General features: G+C 43.4%; 1 protein-coding gene across 1 annotated transcript in view; it reads right to left on the reverse strand.

Moving 5' to 3' along the window:
• The window catches only part of Eml6 (EMAP like 6), a 288,615-nt gene that overhangs the window by 37,025 nt on the left and 233,300 nt on the right, over positions 1 to 18,290 (reverse strand). The window contains 5 exon segments of the mRNA XM_032915924.1: positions 6,034 to 6,210; positions 7,401 to 7,489; positions 14,084 to 14,215; positions 14,402 to 14,554; positions 16,804 to 16,945. Coding sequence (XP_032771815.1) covers positions 6,034 to 6,210; positions 7,401 to 7,489; positions 14,084 to 14,215; positions 14,402 to 14,554; positions 16,804 to 16,945 — 693 coding nt within the window.

Raw genomic sequence — 18,290 nt, forward strand, 5'->3', positions numbered from 1 at the left:
AGCAGACATTTTTGCAAGGAAGGCTTGCAACTGTAAAAATGAATACAATAGGAATATATTTGCCAAGTGAAGAACAATGCCTACAAGACATGGCTACTAACTCAGAAAAACAACAGCAGCAGCAGCAGCAACAACAACAGCAACAACAACAGCAACAACAACAACACTGCTTCGTGAAACAGTGGTAAAATGACCAAGGAGACTATTTAAAATATAGTAGCTACAAATGGAGTTTGTAGGGAAAGCATTGTGTGGCAGAAATAAGAACTACAGACATCATGTCTGAAGCAGGGTTACATTACACAGACCAGGCAGACCTTACACGTATGACACTCCAGGTCAGCCCACTGACTGTCAGACAGTGCTCTATGCTTATCCAGTTTCACTTCTGTAAAGCCCCATCTTCAAACAAAGTCCCAGTGGAGTCAGGGCTACAGTGTGTTTGGAGGGAGGAAACATTTACTTGTTAATGGTCAATTTGTTCAACAGACCTGAATAGTGAATAGTGAATTTGTTCCAGTGCTCTGGGTCTGAGCACCGGAGAAGCAACTTCCCTATAGTGTGCACCAGTTGGGTAAAGGAAGTGAGTTAGAAAAACTGGATTAAAAAACATAAGGGAACTAGGTATGGTGGTACAGCAAGTTCAAGGCCAGCCAGATATAGCCAAGAGTGATACCCAAGTGATAGCTAAGACTGGAGTTCTAGTCTTAGTACCCATGTTAGGCACTCAAAACACCTTTAACTCAGTTCCAGGAGATCTAAAGTTCCCTTTGTGGCCTCTGAGGGTATTTGTTTTCATATACACACATAGGTTTTTGTTTGTTTGTTTTGTTTTGTTTTCCACGTGGAGAGGTTTAATGAGGGAAGAGTAGAAGAGGGGAGAAGTAAAGGCCACGTGGAGGGAAGGGGGATGGGGAGAGAAGGGACAAAGAGGAAGAGCAGGGAAGAGAAGAGAGCAAAGAGCAAGAGAGCACACATAGTTTTTAAAGTAATAAAAATGAACTAGAGAGGAAGACAGAGACAGAAAGAAAAAGAGAGACCGGGGAGGAGTATAGGGGAGGGACACAAAGACCTGAACAGACATTTTTGCAAAAGTGAAAGGAACAGCATGGAAATGGAGGACAAGCATGGAGAGCCTCTGAACCACACTCACCAGAGCAAGCAAATAGAAACCAGAATGAGATAGCAACACGTATGTCTTTGGCTGCCCCAAAGACACAACAACAACAACAACAACAACAACAACAACAACAACAACAAAACAAAACACGTGTGTGGGGAAAGGGGGACACTGTTGGTGAGAATGCAAATGAGTGCAGCACCAAGGAAGACAGTGTGAGGGCTCCTCAACACCTACAAGTGTAAGCCATGCGTTCTATTTGCTATTTCAAGGTTGTGACAACTAAAACTAGTACTAGGCCAGGCAAGCACAGTACCACTGATCCTTAGATCTGAATTCTGTTGAACTGTGTGATTTCCTTATATGTTTTGGACACTAGTCCTTTATTATTATTATATTAGGAATGTGTTCTGACTGATTTTTATTTCATTGATCATTTCCGTTGTTGTACACAGTGTTTTTAGTGTAGCCGTACTTGCTTATTTCTGCCCTTTTTTAGTTTTGCTTTTCGTGTAATATCTAAGGTCCTGCCCTGGAACTCTGTAAGAGAGAAGGGCACAACCTCAAATGATTGTCCCAGGCATCCTGCCTGGACAGGCTGGAGAAATGGCAGATGAACTTCCTAGAAAAAGAGTAAAATCCAATAGTACCACAAGGTTTTAGCTAAGTATTTCTTAAACTTTGAGTCTACTAAAACCAAGGTATAACAATTAGAAAAAATTGTCCTAAAAGCAATTTCATTTTAAATGAAGAGTGGAGAGCTAAGGAGATGACTCAGCCAATCAATGCCTTCCCACATGAACGAGGACTTGAATTTGGATGACTTGACTTTGAATTGGGCATGACAAGTGAAACAGGAAGGTCCCTGGAGCTTGCTAGTAAGTGACTCTAGTAGGTTCTGGGCTTAGGGCGAGATCCTGACTAGCAAACTAAGGGAGAGGCCTGGAGATATGACTCATGAGTTAAGAACACAGGGTGCACCTTCTGAGGACCCAGGTTTATTCCCACAACATCTATAACTCCAATTCCAGGGGGCTGGATGCCCCCTGGCTTCCAAGGACACAAATATATTCATGGAACCTAAATATATGTAGGCAAAACACCCATGCACCAAGGTTTTTTGTTTTTATTTTTAAATTAAAGACAAATTGTAAAGCAACAGAGGAAGATACTAACATTGACCTCTGGTCTCCATATGCAAAATGTACACATACACAACACATACACACACATATAAAACATTAAATAGAAGAATCAAGGAGAACGGCTGCTGACAATTGAACTGTGATCAGATAGGCAAGGCTGGGAGGTGGGGGAAAGGATGTCTACACTGGGCACAACCACTGAAAAAAGGCTTTTGACAATGGTGATCTGACCAGGTCTAGTAACAAAGAAGTAAAACAAAATCATCCCAAGGATCTCAAGTGGGTGCGGAAAGAATTCTCGTGTTTGATTTTAAATGTGTTAGTTTTGCATAAACCTTGCTTTCAGTAAAAACAAGAAAGATAGAGGAACGTTGAGAAGGCCTCTTAGATTGGATGGTATATTAACAGACAGTAAATTTACTTATTTTTCTTTCAAAGGGAATGTCCTTCAAAGCAGAAAGGGCAAACCAGCCCGTGATTCCATGTACTGTCAAATGTGACCACAAAGAATGTTGCTAGCAGTTGAGGAATTTAGAAGTCAGAAGAGCTGCCATCACATATAAGAAGGCTCCTTCACCCAGCAGAGCAAACTAGTAGGCATTGGGAAGTGTGGATTCATAAGCTGGTGCAAGAGATCTTAGACAGGAGTTCAGCAAGGGTTCAGAGACGAACAGGCAGGAACCATGGGTACCGATTTCATGTTTTCTATTGGGTCGATCATTAGCAGAGACTGGAGACAACCGAGGCACAAAACCACAGCTTTCAGCTATATGTTTATCCTACTTTACTGTATGCTCGTTTTGAGACAGGATCTCATATAACCCTGACTGGTCTCAAACTTGCTGTGTAGCCAAGACTGGCCTTAAGCTCCCTTTCAAGTGCCACATTTACAGCCTGTGCTTACTGTCTGGCTGTAATACTTGGTCTCGCCAAGTGTTTTAATGATGTCTTTGAGGAGGCTACCGCACTATACAGCTAGAGAGTTTTAAATATCGGCTATTGGTTGCAGGATTGAAAATAAATGTGAATTGACACGTGGAATGGATATTGATGGGGGTGTCTGGCACTGGTGTTTGGCTGTTACCACTTTCTACAATTTAGAAATAACCCCGTGAAACCAAGATGGCATGGCACTGGACTGGAATAAGCATTTCAAACGCATTTGAAAGATGTGGGAGGGGCAGACACGTTAAATAAGATAAAAAAAAGTTCTCAGTATAGATACAAAGAGCTATATTTTAGAAACTCGGGTCTGTAAGTAGAGGCTGGGACACTTCTGAAAATGATAGCTACATGTATGGCTCAGCTATGGCTTCAACTCGACTGGCGCCATTTTAATTTTATTCAGTGAAACTATAAAATCAAAATAAAGAAGCTAATAGTCCAGGTGTCCTGTGAACTAGCCAGTTCATACCTTAGTCAATGGTTCAACTCTAGGTAGCTGAAGAAGATGCTGATAATATTAGCATAGAAGGAGAGGCGGCTAGAGGCTTGTGGGAAATGGTTGAAGGAAGCGCTGAGATTCCCAGGCAGGGGGAGCTGAGCCTATCTTCCTATATGCAAATGCTGTTAGAAGACTGGAAACATATGCCAGTGATCAGGAGGCAGAGAGTGCAGGCTACAAACAGTAGCTCAGCTCAGAGTTTACTAATGCCTATTATCAACGGAAGCTAACGGGGCAACAAGGGTGGGGCCCCTGGCATCTGCTGCAGAGCACCAAGGAGTCTGAGAGCTCTAGGGAGGCTCTGAAGGTGTGAAGGGCAAGGAGAGAGATGACACTGGGTCAAAAGGAGGAGTCTACAGATCCCATAGTAGCTCTGGGACAATGACAGCAGCAGCAGCAGCAGCAACAACCACAATAACAAAGGAAGGAGGAAGGAAGGGAAAAAAGAGGGAAGGGGAAGGAAAGGAACAAGAGGAAGGAAGGAGGAGAAAGAAAGGAAGAGGAAGGAAGAGGAAGGAAGGAGGAAGAGCAGGAAGGAGGAGGGAAGAAAGGAAGGAGAAGGTAGAGAATGGTGAACACACACTTCAAAGGAAGAAGGAGAAAGGAGGAAGGGAAGGAAGAAAGGAAGGAGGAACTAGCAGGCTACAAGGAAGGAAGGGAGGGCTGCTAACTCATCAGCAGGGAGATGTGCTTCAGCCTGGAGCTTCCACAGAAATAAGGCAACACTGAATAGGAGTGGCCAGCCCCCAGCATAGAAATACCATGTCTGCAGTCTGTGCAGTTCGCCCTGCTGGGAGATAGAACGTGCAGGCACCACTTTCTACAAGCTCAGCAGGCTTGCCAGCACTGGGGGGTGGTGCAATAGCAGTGGTGCTTGCCTGTAAGCTACAAGCAGAGAGGTCGTCAGAGAGGTGATTATTGAGGGCAGGGAGGTGTGTGGCAACTAGGAGCTCACACAAAACTTATCCCTGGATTTCCTGCCTAGTTGTAACATCACCCTGACTCTGGGCAGCAGCAGGATATACAATACATATGCACATGCACATGTACATGTACATATACATATACATACATATATGTATATGTATATAGTGACACACTGCAGTCTCCAATGCTACTACAATGAATATAATATAATATAATATACAATATAATATAATATATATTATGAGTAAAATATAAGACAGAGAAGTGAGAAAGATAAGAGGAACAGAGTGGTGTGTATACAGTAGAGAGAGGTGGAACTAGAGACACTACATCGGTGGCAGATGTAAGAAGGCTACGGTGGACTGGGGAACATGTAGTTGCTGAGTGCGGCTCATGGTGGTGTGCAGCAGCCTGGAAACTTGTGCAGACTCAGTCCCCAAAACACACTGTGCAGCCTCAGGTTTGCCCTGGCTCTGAGCAATGGCAGGATGTCTGGGATGAAGAATAGTTCATGTTCTGGATTGGACCTCCTTGAAAGACCTCTACGGACCATGCTGCTCCTGGAGGCCATGTGTATGTCTGAGGCCTGTGTTACCCCTAGAGGTCAGGTAGATATCTGTAGCTTGTGCTACCACAGGAGGCCATATTAGTGTCTGCTGTCTGGGTTGCCTCCAGAATCCATGTTGATGTGGGTGGCCTGTACTGTTGCCTGAGGCTGTGTTGATGTCTGTGGTTCATGCTGCCACCAAGGTCATATTTGGGTCTGTGGTCCTGTTGCATCTGGGGGCTGTGTTGCCAACAAAGTCCATGGTCTGTGCAGCGGCAGAGGGCCATGTTGATTCCCTGTACTGCCACCAGACCATGTTGACATAGTTGTTACCAGAAACCACGTGGAAGTCCAGATCTGGGTTCCTGCTGACTGTAAAGGGCAGGGAAGCTACTTTTGCAGTGGTACTGATGACAGCAGTCTCACAGTGGAGAAGGAGAGGTATAGAAGGTTTCTGTGACAACCTCTACTACCCCCAGCTCCCAAAAGTAGCAGCCTAGACAGGAAGCTAATGAAGAGGATGCTTACAAATCGTGAAAAGGACGCTGATGTGTTGCTCTCCACAGTTGATAGCTTCTGGCAGGGATGCAGGTAGGGAAGGACTCAGTTTTCTTTAAGTGGCTGACCACTGGGAGTTTGACCATGGTATTTGGGGACCACTATATCATGGGAGCTTCAATAAACTCATCCACTTAAAAACAGCATCAGGGAAGTTTCTACACAACAGTATAGAAGTGATAAATACATTTTGACTATTTATGCATTCAAATAAAAAGAACCACTCAGGAACAACAGGTACTTAGAGTAACTAATGGAGTAGATGAAATTTATATCAAACATACAATATTACCTTGACAGGATATGAAAAAAGCTTCACAAAACCAAAGTCATCCCCAGTGGCTAAGAGAGAGCCATCTTTGGTAAGACTGGCAGCATTGACATCAGTCACGTCGCTGTGAGCAGGCCAGATTCCTTCACAGGTGTGCCCCAGGACACAGGTCCATGTGTCCCATTCTATCTTCTCAGTCTGCAGGGAATGAAAGGGTGATCATTTTTATATTTTTTTTTTTTTTTTTCTTTTTTCACCGGACAGCTGGGGAGATGCTCTAATAATTAGCCACTGTCTGTCTGCCTTTTTTTTTTTATGAGCCATTCTATAACCCAGGTTGGCCTTGAACATTCCAAGTGCTAACATTCCAGCGGCACAAGCATTGTATCCAGCAACAGAGCTGCATACTTATAACATCATTTCTCAACAAGCAAACTCTACTGTCAAATATACTCAAATGTTTTTTTTTTTCCTGACCAAAAGCATACTTTGGAATTATGGAACTCAGACCACAATACAGGTTTGTAAGATTTCAACTAGACTTTTAATCACTATATAGTCTGTGAACTAGATCGGATATTTTCATCACACTGAAGGCAGCCATGTTTAACGGCATGCAAAGCCTTCACCCCTGTCTGTCTGCCTTTCTCCATTTTTCCTGGGGTGAAATTGCTTTCTTATAACCCAGGTTAAAAGGATATTTTCCATTTGGTAATATTCATGCTTGTGAGTGGGGTGCTAACATTCCATGTAGGGAGGTCAGAGGATAACTGTAGAGTCATTGGTGATCCATAAGTCTGCCAGTCTTAGAGCTTCAGACCCTACCTTTCTCATAACCTGATCTCAGCTATTGAAAAAAACTTATGGAGTATAAAGACATGGGATAGAAAATAGCTCAAATGTTTTTTTCAAAAGGCATCCTTTTATCGGGATAATATTGCTTATTATTACAAATGAACACTCAGAAAATGCCAAAACATTTACAGTTTCGTAATGGCATGGTTTGCCCATTAGATTTTAATCCTATATAAAAACCAAAGTCAGGCACCATCTCCAGATCGGTCATATTTTCATCACAGCCAGGAGAACAGATCAATGGTTCAGATGTTTAGAGGGTGACCTGTGCTCATAATTAAAATTGACAGGTTTGATTAGAATCCACGTTTTTAACCACCCCATTTATTTCATTTTATGTTCCTGGGTTTTGTCTATATGTTTGTCTGTGTGAGGGTGTCAGAAGCCCTGAAGCTTGGGGTTACAGACATGTGTGAGCTGCTATGTGGATGTTAGGAATCGAGCCCAGGTCTTCTAGAAGAGCAGCAGTGCTGTTAACCATGGAGCCAACTCCAGCCCAAAATACCTTTACAATCTTTATGTAAGGCAATTACCTCTGACGGCCTTATTGTGTGTCTTCTGCCTCTTGGAGCCTCAAAGAAAAGCTGTTCTTTGGCACCTGAATTAACTTGCAGTAACTTCCCTGTTACGATATAAATAAATGGTAGGAATAAGAGAACAAATTAAATTGTGCATTAATCATTTTGTTGTAAGATACTAATCAGAGCTGCCACAATTTATTCATTATAGTTTGTTTAATCAATTGAGTTGAAAGTATGTTACATTATTCCAAAAAGCACATAAATATCAACACATAACATGGAATAATCCCCCAAACTCTAATTTAAAAAAAACATGGACCTCCTAAAATTTAACTTTGAGTGTCTGTTAAATAACAAGAATCAAGTCTGCTGTTTGCTCGGCAGCACTAAAATGAGAACTGATTTTTTTTTAAAGATTTGTTTATTTTTATGTGCATTGATGTTTTGCCTGAATGTGTGTGCAAGGGTGTCAGATCCTCTGGAACTGGAGTTATAGACAGTTGTGAGCTGCCATGTGAGTGCTGGGAATTGAACCCTGGTCCTCTGGAAGAGCAGCCATTGATCTTAACTGAAGAGCCATCTCTCCAGCCTCAAGGTCTAATTTTACAAAATAAAATTTCCACTCATTTCCCCCACTGCTATGTATTAGGAGGTAAAGGCGAACAGTCTGTCACAAGTCTGGCATCAGAAGTGAGATTCACATGGGAACTGCATTTGGTTAGTTCTAAATTCTAAATCTGCCTTTCAAGTTAGGGACACACAAAGCAAGCTACAAATACTGTCCCTCCCAACTTTGTCGTATCTGAAAACATCAAAAGGAGAAAAAGGCTATCCTCAAACAATTGGGTGATCGGCCTGTCAGCCATCCCGATATACAACTATGGTCTCATCACTGATTCATCTTCCAAACTCTCCTCCTCCAAGGGCAGCAGTCCTTCATGACTGGAAGTGTCATATGTTGGAGGGTGGTGTCTACTATTTTTCTACAACGGTTTAAGTATGGAAAATTTCAATCAGGCTTGGACATGAGAACAGTTTAGAGGACCACAATGTCTCTATGGTCAAGCTTCCACAACTAGGAACTCACTTGACTCGGGACCCTCTATTGACTGCCTCAGTCCAGATTCAAGCATTTGCTCAGTAAATAATTTACATAAAATGCTATTTCCCCTATAACTGTGTATCTAGGAACTTTGAGGTGCTCTTGGAAAAATCAATACCCAAAGAGTCCTCTGTGGTTTGCATGCATGTGGCTTGCATGTATGTACTTTGCATGCTATCTGTCACAGTTTTACATAGTACGGCATGAGGAAGGTCTAAGTGAGTGTTTTCAAGTAATAAACTAAGAAATGAGGTTCTCCAGTCCCTTCACTGCTGATATTAATAGTTTCTCATTTGGTAAGTTATCACATGACTGGGGGAAGGGCCACACTGACTCTGAGGCTCTAAGGATCTGAAAGAGGGGTGTGTGAGAAATATATGCTTTACAGATTATATAGTAAACAGAAAAATGGAGAAAAAGGAAGCAGGAAATGAGGGTGGTTAAGGGCTCTCTGCTTAGTGTTAGAAGGAAGTTAGCAGCTGTTATTTTTCTAATGAACTGAACATATCTACAAAGAAACTATGTTATTAGGACTTTCAAAGATGGCTGTAAAGTATGTGGGAAACAGATTACAAAATTCAGGCAAGCCATTTTCTGAATGCCCTTTGAGACAGAAAGTACTAGAAAGAAAACTCAATTGTAGTTCTCATGTCATGTCAACAACTCACTTTACTAATTACAGTTTTAAAGGTCATAATTTATAATTAAATCTCCAAATACTGAGCCAGCTAGGTAAGAAACTGACTGCAAGGGAGTTAGAGACTCAAGAGAGGCCAGCCCAAGCAGTGCCAGACACCTGTGGGCAGTTGGTTGGCTCATCTTTCCTTAAGAACCACCTCTACTGAAGGCTAGTTTGACTCTGGGAGCTGATGTTGACCCAGGAGGAACCAGACCACACTAGGCCAGGATATCAAAAATCTGTTTCTTTCAGGAAGTTGCCATCAGGGATGCTGAATCTGTGGGTGCCCAGCTGGGACAAGATGTGGATTTTTACAGTTTAGAGTAACATTTGGGGGATCTGAGACTGGGCAGCATGCGAGTCCTCCTCGTCCTCCTCGTCCTCCTCCTCCTCGTCCTCGTCCTCGTCCTCGTTCTCCTCCTCCTCTTCCTTCTCCTCTTCTTCCTCCTCTTCCTCCTCCTCCTCTGCCCTCCCTCCCTGCCTCTTCTGTTGCTTTCTCAAGACAGGGTTTCTCTGTGTAGCCCTGGATGTCCTGGAACTCACTCTGTAGACCAAACTGACCTTGAACTTAGGCATTCCCCTGCCTCTACCTCCCAAGTGCTGGAATTAAAAAACTGCCCAGTTTTCAGGTCAGTTCCTTGGGTATTGTTTCCTGCTCTGGGAGGCTATGAGCATTCTAGATCTCTCAATGAACTCATTCTTCATCATTATTTAAAATTTGAGCTAGCTTAAGTGGGCTTCTGGTCCTTGCAAGATAAAATATGAATTAAAAGCCACTTATTTTTTTTGTGTTCAAGAAAACCATAATTACAGGTATGTGTTTTCTCCCTTCTTTCTAAATGAAAAAAAAAAAAAACATTTAGGTCACCACTCTTTCTTTCCCTCTGCTTGCTGTGCATTCTCTTTCTTTGCTTTCTCTTCCTATCCCTGCCCACAAGTGCATGTACACACACACACACACACACACACACACACACACGTACACCTATACACAAACATACACACACACACACAAACATATACATACACACAAATAACCCTAACCCTATACCTATACAAAAACATACACAAACATATACACACATATATATACACATATATACACAAACATACACCCATACATTCACACATACACAGAAACACACACACACAAATATATACACACACAAGTACACCTATACACAAACATACACACATATATACATATATACACAAACATACACCCATACATTCACACATACACAGAAACACACACACACAAATATATACACACACAAGTACACCTATACACAAACATACACACATACATTCACACATACACAGAAACACACACACACATACAAACACACACACACACATACACAGACACCTGCCCCCAAACACTCTGAAATCTTAGAGCAAGGAGTAGAAGCAAAGATGAAAAAAGTCTGAACTTTCATCCATATATTATTGCCCCAAATAATAGAAATTATTTCAGAACTCACATTTTTTATAAAAGTCTGCTAACACAGAAAACAGGACAGAAAAACAAAATAAGTAAGCAAACCAACCAACCGAATAAACAAACAAACAAACAAAAACTGTCCTCATTGCTAAGGAGCGAGCACCAGCCACACAGAGCAAACGCCACATGTGTTAGCCTGGCTGCCACATCTTACAGGTCAGGATAATTCCAGAATTGTACTGTATAAGTCAAAGCAGTGTACTATATGAATCAAATCAATGCCAGGCCGTTTGCCGTGATAATAGAAATGAAGTGTCCTATGAGAGCTCCATCTCTCGACTGCCTAAGATCATATAGTCCTGCTGTTTTTAGAAATGAACTTTGGCTATCGAGAACAGATTCTGTCTTTTGTCTCCCTGTGTGTTCTTTTCTCCAGGGTTCCACGCACTGATGTTCCTGCAAAAGCAAATGAGCTGTGGTTGCTATGGGCACGAGGGCTGCTGAGGCTGAGGCTGAGCCTATGTCATCCCCACCCCTGCCAAGCCAGGTGATTCTGGCAAACGCTTTCACTGTTTCTGTTGAGATGAGAGAAAAAACAAACAAACAAACTCCTGCATCTAAATCTTGCTCTTCACCCTGTCCGTGTTCTTGGGGTCTCTGCTGTCAAAAGCTAGGCTGGTCTTGGGGAGCATGGCACTTTCCTGAGATGTAACGCCTTTGGACCTGGCATATCTGGATGACAAAGAGTTTACAGCTGATGGACTGTAGCTAAAGTAGGCAGGTGGTATGGACTCACCTGCTCGTATTCTCCAGATGGCATAGTCTTTAGAGATAACACACGTTCTACTACGTTCTTAAGCTATAGGGACCTCGAGGTCTGCTTCTATTCTCAAGGTGGAGTAGATTTTAGATTTCACACGTATTCTACTCTGCTCTCAAGCTATAGGGACCACTGGTCTGACACCTTCACCTGACTGAAGGATCTTTTAGAAAGAGAGGTCAGTGCACCTTCAGAAACCCTGACCTCTTCCTCCTTTTATTCTGAGTGTCTCCCCAGTCCTGGAGGCTAGCCTTGGGTAGAATAAAGGACAAGGTATTGCACCCTTCTCTCCCCTTTTCCAAGCAATGGCTCCATTTTGAGGTACTTTATAAGATCCCCTTTCAGTGCTCCCCATCTCCCATAGCAACCACATTGCCAACAGTCCTAGCGACTATGTGATCCACATCCTCCATTCCTGGGCATAAACCCAAGGCACTGAAAACATGGTCTTGGAAAGATACTTGTGCACCCAGATTCATGGCAGCATTGTTCACAATTGCTAAAGTGTGGAGGCAACCTAGGTTATGTCAACAGGTAAACATGAAAGCAAAATGTGGGACAGACGCATAGTTTGCTTTCGCCTGTCTGAAGAAGGGAATTCTGACACAGGCCACTGCATGGATGATCCCCGAGGACACTGTGTGGAGGGAAATGAGAGGACAGTGCTGGGGGATTTCACTAGGATGAGGCACATAGAGAAATTAATTTTAAAAGGCAGAAAGTGGATGTTCCTAGCTGTGTGCTGGGTAGAGAATTCTAGTCTCACAAGAGGAAGTGAGTCCTGGAGGTGTGTAATAACGGCCATACGCAATGAGGCTATGCTCTAAGCTTGAGCTGGCGTATTTAATAATGGCAACATGGTTATTTATATTTGAAATTCTTTTAAAATCTTCCAAGTAAAAATTTCATACATCCCATTTTTTTCTGTTGCCTCTTCACTTCCAAAATAAAATGGCTGTGACTGGGGAAGGGAGTCAATGTTCCACGCAACCCACAGTCCGTAGTGGTGTGTGTGGTGGACTCAGAACAGTCGTCTGACTCCATCTTGCACAGAGAGAGAAGGAATAGGGACATCACGGCCTTCTTGAGTCTTCAAGACGATAGAGCAGAGAATACGAAGGAAAGGTGGTAACAGGCAGCTCTTCCCACTTGACCCTTGGCCTCACCAAGGTAAGGTGACTCAAGTTGCAGTGTTCCTGCCTGACCACAGATCTCATCGCATGCCCTTGACTTTAATCTGTCTGACCTGAAAGCCAGGGAGACTTATCTGATTTCCCTCTGCCCTTGTTGGGACTGGCGCCTTTTACACTAAGTCGCATGCTTTTCTTTCTACTGACTGTACTGAGGAAACTCCTGCAGGCCATAAAGCTCAGATAGAGTTCAGATTCTAGTGCAGCACAGCTAAACATCTGCCTGGCCCGGTCTGTGACTATCTCAAAAAATACTCAAAATAAAGTATTATTAAATAACTAAATATTATTAAATAAACATAACTAATTAAATATTAGATAAAAATAACAGAGACTCTGCGGGAACCTCTTCCTGGGTCAGACTCCTGCCACCGCTCTCTGACTTTTATCAGCTGGTTTTGTGTATGCCCCATTGAAAATACCCGGCAGCCACCCAGCTCCTCCAGAACAAACTCAGCATGAATGAGTGTGATGGAAGATTCCCTTTTGATTCTGTCCTAATCTGGCTTTCCAAACATTCCTTCCTAATACCCCCTCAGCCAAGTGTTCCTCACCTCTTCTTAACCAGCCGCTGGTCCTCCCGCCTCCCCATCTCGGCACCACAGCACCATGTTCCCTTTTTTACTTTGCTATCTGGTGAGCCATGCTTATTGAAGGCATCTTGGATTTCTCTTGGAGCTCTCTCCTCAGGACAGACACAGCACTTGCTGTTTTCCTACTGCAAGAGACTATGATTTCTTTGCAAGTGAGGATCCTGCCCAGTCCTAAATGCTTGCTCTGGAATCTTAGAACCAGCCAATTCTCCAGACAGGATGTAACAGTGACATGCTGTGTAGCTCTTACAGGGACTCAGAACTTCTCATCCCATGCCTAGTCATTGTGCTCTTTCAGAACAAGCCCATTTCCCTCCCTAAATTGTAAGGTTTACAGAGAATAGAAGCTATGCCTTACTTCTAGATCCACATTTTCTGACCTAAGACTTTGCAAACGGTAGATGCCAGATGTATTAAATAGACAGGCCTTCATGGTTTTATGGAAGTAGCTTGGAGGATACAAAGGGGGAAGCTAGGAGCTTTGGAGAAAAGTAAATTCAGGTGAGCTGAATATAGCTTTCTGTGTCTGCCAACAGCTGATTGAGATATCGGGGTCTGAATTCCTGGAGACAGAGCTCTGGTCAGGAAGGATGAATAGATAAAAGCAAGGACAGATCATATGCAGTCCAAAGCACGGTAACCCAGCAACGGTAACTTAAGCCCCAGTGGCTTCAATTAATGGTGATGCTTGTGGAATAGAAAAATTCTCAAAATGATAACAGTAACCACTCCTGGACTGTCAGTCGGGTTAGCCTCATACACGGCCATGGGTCTTCTTCCTATTTTCCACTAAAACTCAATACCATTCTCTCTGAAAATGATGCATGAGTTTAAGTTTTATCTTTTTTTTACCGCAGTCTGTTTTACCTCTAGAGTCCCAGTCAATGTGTGTGATGTAACTAGACGCTCCTTTACAGATGCCAACCCTCTTGCTTGTAAGCACGTTGTAAATATCCACGAAGTTATCATGGGATGCTACAGCGAGGTATTTTCCTGTATCTATAGAGACAGGTATGTAGTTAACAGCAGCACAGTAACAGAACACAAGTTCACAGAACACAAGTAACAGAACTTAAGATTTTGAGGTGGGAGAAAGGTCAAAGAAACTTTTAGAACAGTCCATTTTTATATAAAAAAATGGCCTCAAGATTGCTAGCTTTTAAAATGTATTACTGTCATCTTTACCTCTTGAAAATTTTATGTCGGAGATCATTTCTTTTCTGTGATGGAAGGAGAGCATGTCTTCCACGGTGTCAGCATTCACCACCAAGAAACTTCCATCATTCAATCCAACAGCTAAGGCTTTCCCATCGGGGGAGAAGGCACAGCATCTTCCTCCTACAAAAGGATCCAAGAGAATCATATTTGAGCTCTCGGCTGTTGAGTAAAGTAAATGTTGACATAGGAGAAATATGAAACACATGATTACAGGTGACTGGATTTCAGCACCACCACCCAGGTGGGTATTAAAATGTCATCGTTTGGGGACTAGTGACATAGTCCTGTCGGTAAAAGCACTTCTTATGCAGGTCTGACAGCCTGAGTTTGAACCTGAGAACCCATGGTAGAAGGAGAGGACCAACATGTGTTCTCCGACATAATTTCTAGAGACCATTTTTGGAACATCATGACTGGAGGAAGCACATTTGTTTTACTTAGACGCCCTCGTAATTTAAATTTTTCTGCTTCTCGGATCGTAACACACGGTCAAGAGGTGGAAAGTTCTGGTTGACCCAGCCCAGGCCAAGCTGCTTTGTGCTGAACCTGTTCAATCTGGCTTCACGTGGAGCCACACCTCTGCTGGAGATGTTGAAACTGTGTAACTTGGAATTGGCTTATGTAAGCAATCTCTCCATTCATTTGTCCAGTTAATGCTTCTTTACCTCCTGCGAGTCAGCCAAGCCACCGTAGTGAGACAGCGAAAAGACCAGCTAGCCCTGGGGACAGTCATCAGGGTGGGTGAACCACAATTTACCACACAATTTAGGCCATGGCTTCGAGCAAAAGGAGAGACAGTTATATCAAGGGAGAGCAAGGGAAACTGGAGGAATTGTTATCTAAGATTCAGCCACAGCTGCTCTTTTGAACTAATTTTTTGTAGCTTCTACAAGGCCCTAGTTTCATTTTACAATGCAGGTTAGTGGGCAAATGATTCAATTATTCAGAGCATGGCTCTGAACTTGGTTGAAATCCTTGCCCCACCAGCTGCCAAGTTGTAGGAGTCCAGGGTAAAGTGAGGCCATGTGGGTAGATAGTGACAACCAGTGCACAGGCCTGCTCTTGAGGTCACTGTGCACTGTTTCACTATTCATTGGTTAGGTAATGGTGACAAAGTACTATGGTAACCTGTCTCCGTTTCCTGTTCTGTAAGTGGTATAAACGGTGGCCTTATTCACCAGGTCTCTGCAGAGTAGAGGTGATGTGCGAGTGTGGCCTGTGGCTCACCCTGATACTACCACTCAGTATGATTTCATTTGGCGTTGTTCCTTTAGAATTCACCCCCTTGTCTCTGCACACAGAATGAATGACCCAGTACAAATATTGAAAGGCCAGAGCCCAAGCTTAGCCTTTCCTGTCTTAAGAATTTTGTTAGACCTCAAGGCTCAGCTCTCTTGTTGCCTAAGAAAACGGTGCTAGTTGGCAAGTGTGAGCTGAGCGTCTGTGGCCTCTTGCTCACGTGTGAGCTTCATCTCCTCTCTGCCGGAAGCTGGCCCAAGTGGGTTGTGTCGGAGGCTCCCTTGCCTCATGGTATCTGGGTGGGTTTGACCAGGATGGAGTTGACAAGACTGGAAAGTAGAGAACTGGCAGGCTGAACTGTCTGCTCTTCCAGACACCTCCTGGACACCATCTCGGACACTCCACCAACCACTCCGTCCCTTTGTCTCTTAAAGCCTAGGCCTTGAGAGGACACCCACAGTTACTGGTGGCACAGCAGCCATTCCTGGTCATTCCTACCCACCCCTTTATAGAGAGTCCTATTTTTAGATCCTTCTCAAATGATCTGAGTAAGCAGGCCAGGTGCTGTTGGGACTCCTTTCAAATCTTGTCTGTATCTGATTCTAGAGATGAGACTGTTCTTTGTGGGCTCCCAGGGCTGACATACAGAGGTACTCAAGAAGCATTTGCTGAACTGTTACCTCCTGGCAGATGTCTGTACTGTGTGCAAATGTCCAACACTCATTCATGACATCAAGTATTATTTTCTACCAAACTGACCTTTTATTTTCTATACATTCTGGGGTCTGTTAGTCGTAGATATAATGAGTGTTTTTCTCCCCTGGTTTTGTTTTTATAACTGACACACTTCAGCTCTCAATGAGAAGAGAACACACCCCAGGGGGCAAGCACTTGTGCAGTTCAAGCAAAATGAATGGAGATGGGGCACTCTGAGATCAGCCCAGCTTTCTGGAAAGTCTTGTGCACTCTTAATTTTAACTGCATGGTGAATTTTGGATTTCCTTGCTCCTAGTTTTAGAATCGAAACAGGTACATGCTTTCAATAAACAGTGGTTGAATGAGCGAGTTGAGTGGGTGAACACAACCTGTAAACAGACACCTTTACTTGTAAGGAGATGTTGTTTACGTACCTTTTTTAAGTTTTCGTACTGCCAGCATGCGGTGCTGGGAGGATAATTCCCAGATCCGAAGTGTTTTGTCGTCACTTACTGTGGCACAGATGGGCAGGAGAGGGTGTGCTGCCAGCCCCCACACTTCCCCTTCCATGTGTCCCTGTGAGAGAGGAAACAAAACAAAGTAAACCCATGCATTCTGCCCAGCCCCTCTTCAGCCTGTGCTGAGTGAGAGCGCCTCAGGCTGAGAGCGCCTCAGACAGGTGAACACAAGAATAAACAGCCCCTTTCAGCCAAGATGAGCGCACTACATCATTTCTTATGTATGAGCTTTAAGCTAGGTGTTTCTGAGACAAATCATTCAGAAAGCAAAGCATAGGACTCCCTGCTTATGGGTTTATAGCATGGAAGACATTTTCCCACCTAGCAACGAATATCCAGGTAAATGGTGAACTTTCCACCCCTCACCCTTGTTTTGTATCTGTGTACACGTAAGGATGATGAACTGCACAGTGTTTCTGTACTTTGTGTGTGGAGGCCGAGGTTAACATTGGCTGTCTTCTTTAATCACCCTTGACCTTTTGTTTTGAAAAAGGCCCCTCAGTGATTTAGCAAGGCTATCTGACCAATGAACTCCAGGGAAACACCGGTCTCTGCCCACCTCCAGCCCCCCGCCTTGGAGTTAGAGATGAATGTCACTACACCTAGGTTTTTAAGTGGGTACTGGGATCCAAATTTAGGTACTTATGCTTGCACAACAAGCACTTCACCAACTGAGAAATCTCCCTAGACCCTTATCCTGCTTTAACTGCATAAACACACCACATTGTGGTAAAACTACTTAATCCCACTGACCCTAACTACTGCCCTCTATGAATCCATACTCTAAAGTGTAGGTGCCACCCACCTTTGTCATTGAACTAGACAGTAATACTCCTGTTTATACACTTGCAGTCCTTCAAATGCACTGGGTTTGGGTTTCTCCTGCCCCAATACTGGTGATTGAACCTAGGACCTCACACATGCTACTCAAGCGTTCTACCACTGAGCTACAGGAGGCATTTAGTCTGACTGAAAAGAAATAAACCTAAATTCCATAGGTTCAGCTCAGACTCAGTATTTGTTCATATGTTGGTGTGCCTGTGTGACAACAGTAATGGACAGAAAGCTGAAAAGTGATTATTAGCACACATGGAGGCAATTCCTGACTCGAACAAACATTCTGACCGACTTCCCAACAGTAACTAGTATAAAACAGTGTTTAAATGTCAACACTTAACATGAAGAAAACCAATTTATCTCTCAATAACACAACACTCAGGAGAGAGTTGCACCACACAGTAGTAATAAGTGTCGGTTAAGAAAGCTACTGCTCAGAGCAAAAGCAGGCAGACTGTACACACATCCCTGGTGGGGCTTGCAGTTGGAATGCTTTGGGGCAACAGGCAGCTTTCCAAAGGGAGATCTGGGATGCTGTCTGAGCAGAACAGTGATCTGGCAGAGGA

The sequence above is a fragment of the Rattus rattus genome, chromosome 11 (genome assembly GCF_011064425.1).
Source record: "Rattus rattus isolate New Zealand chromosome 11, Rrattus_CSIRO_v1, whole genome shotgun sequence".
NCBI lineage: Eukaryota > Metazoa > Chordata > Mammalia > Rodentia > Muridae > Rattus > Rattus rattus.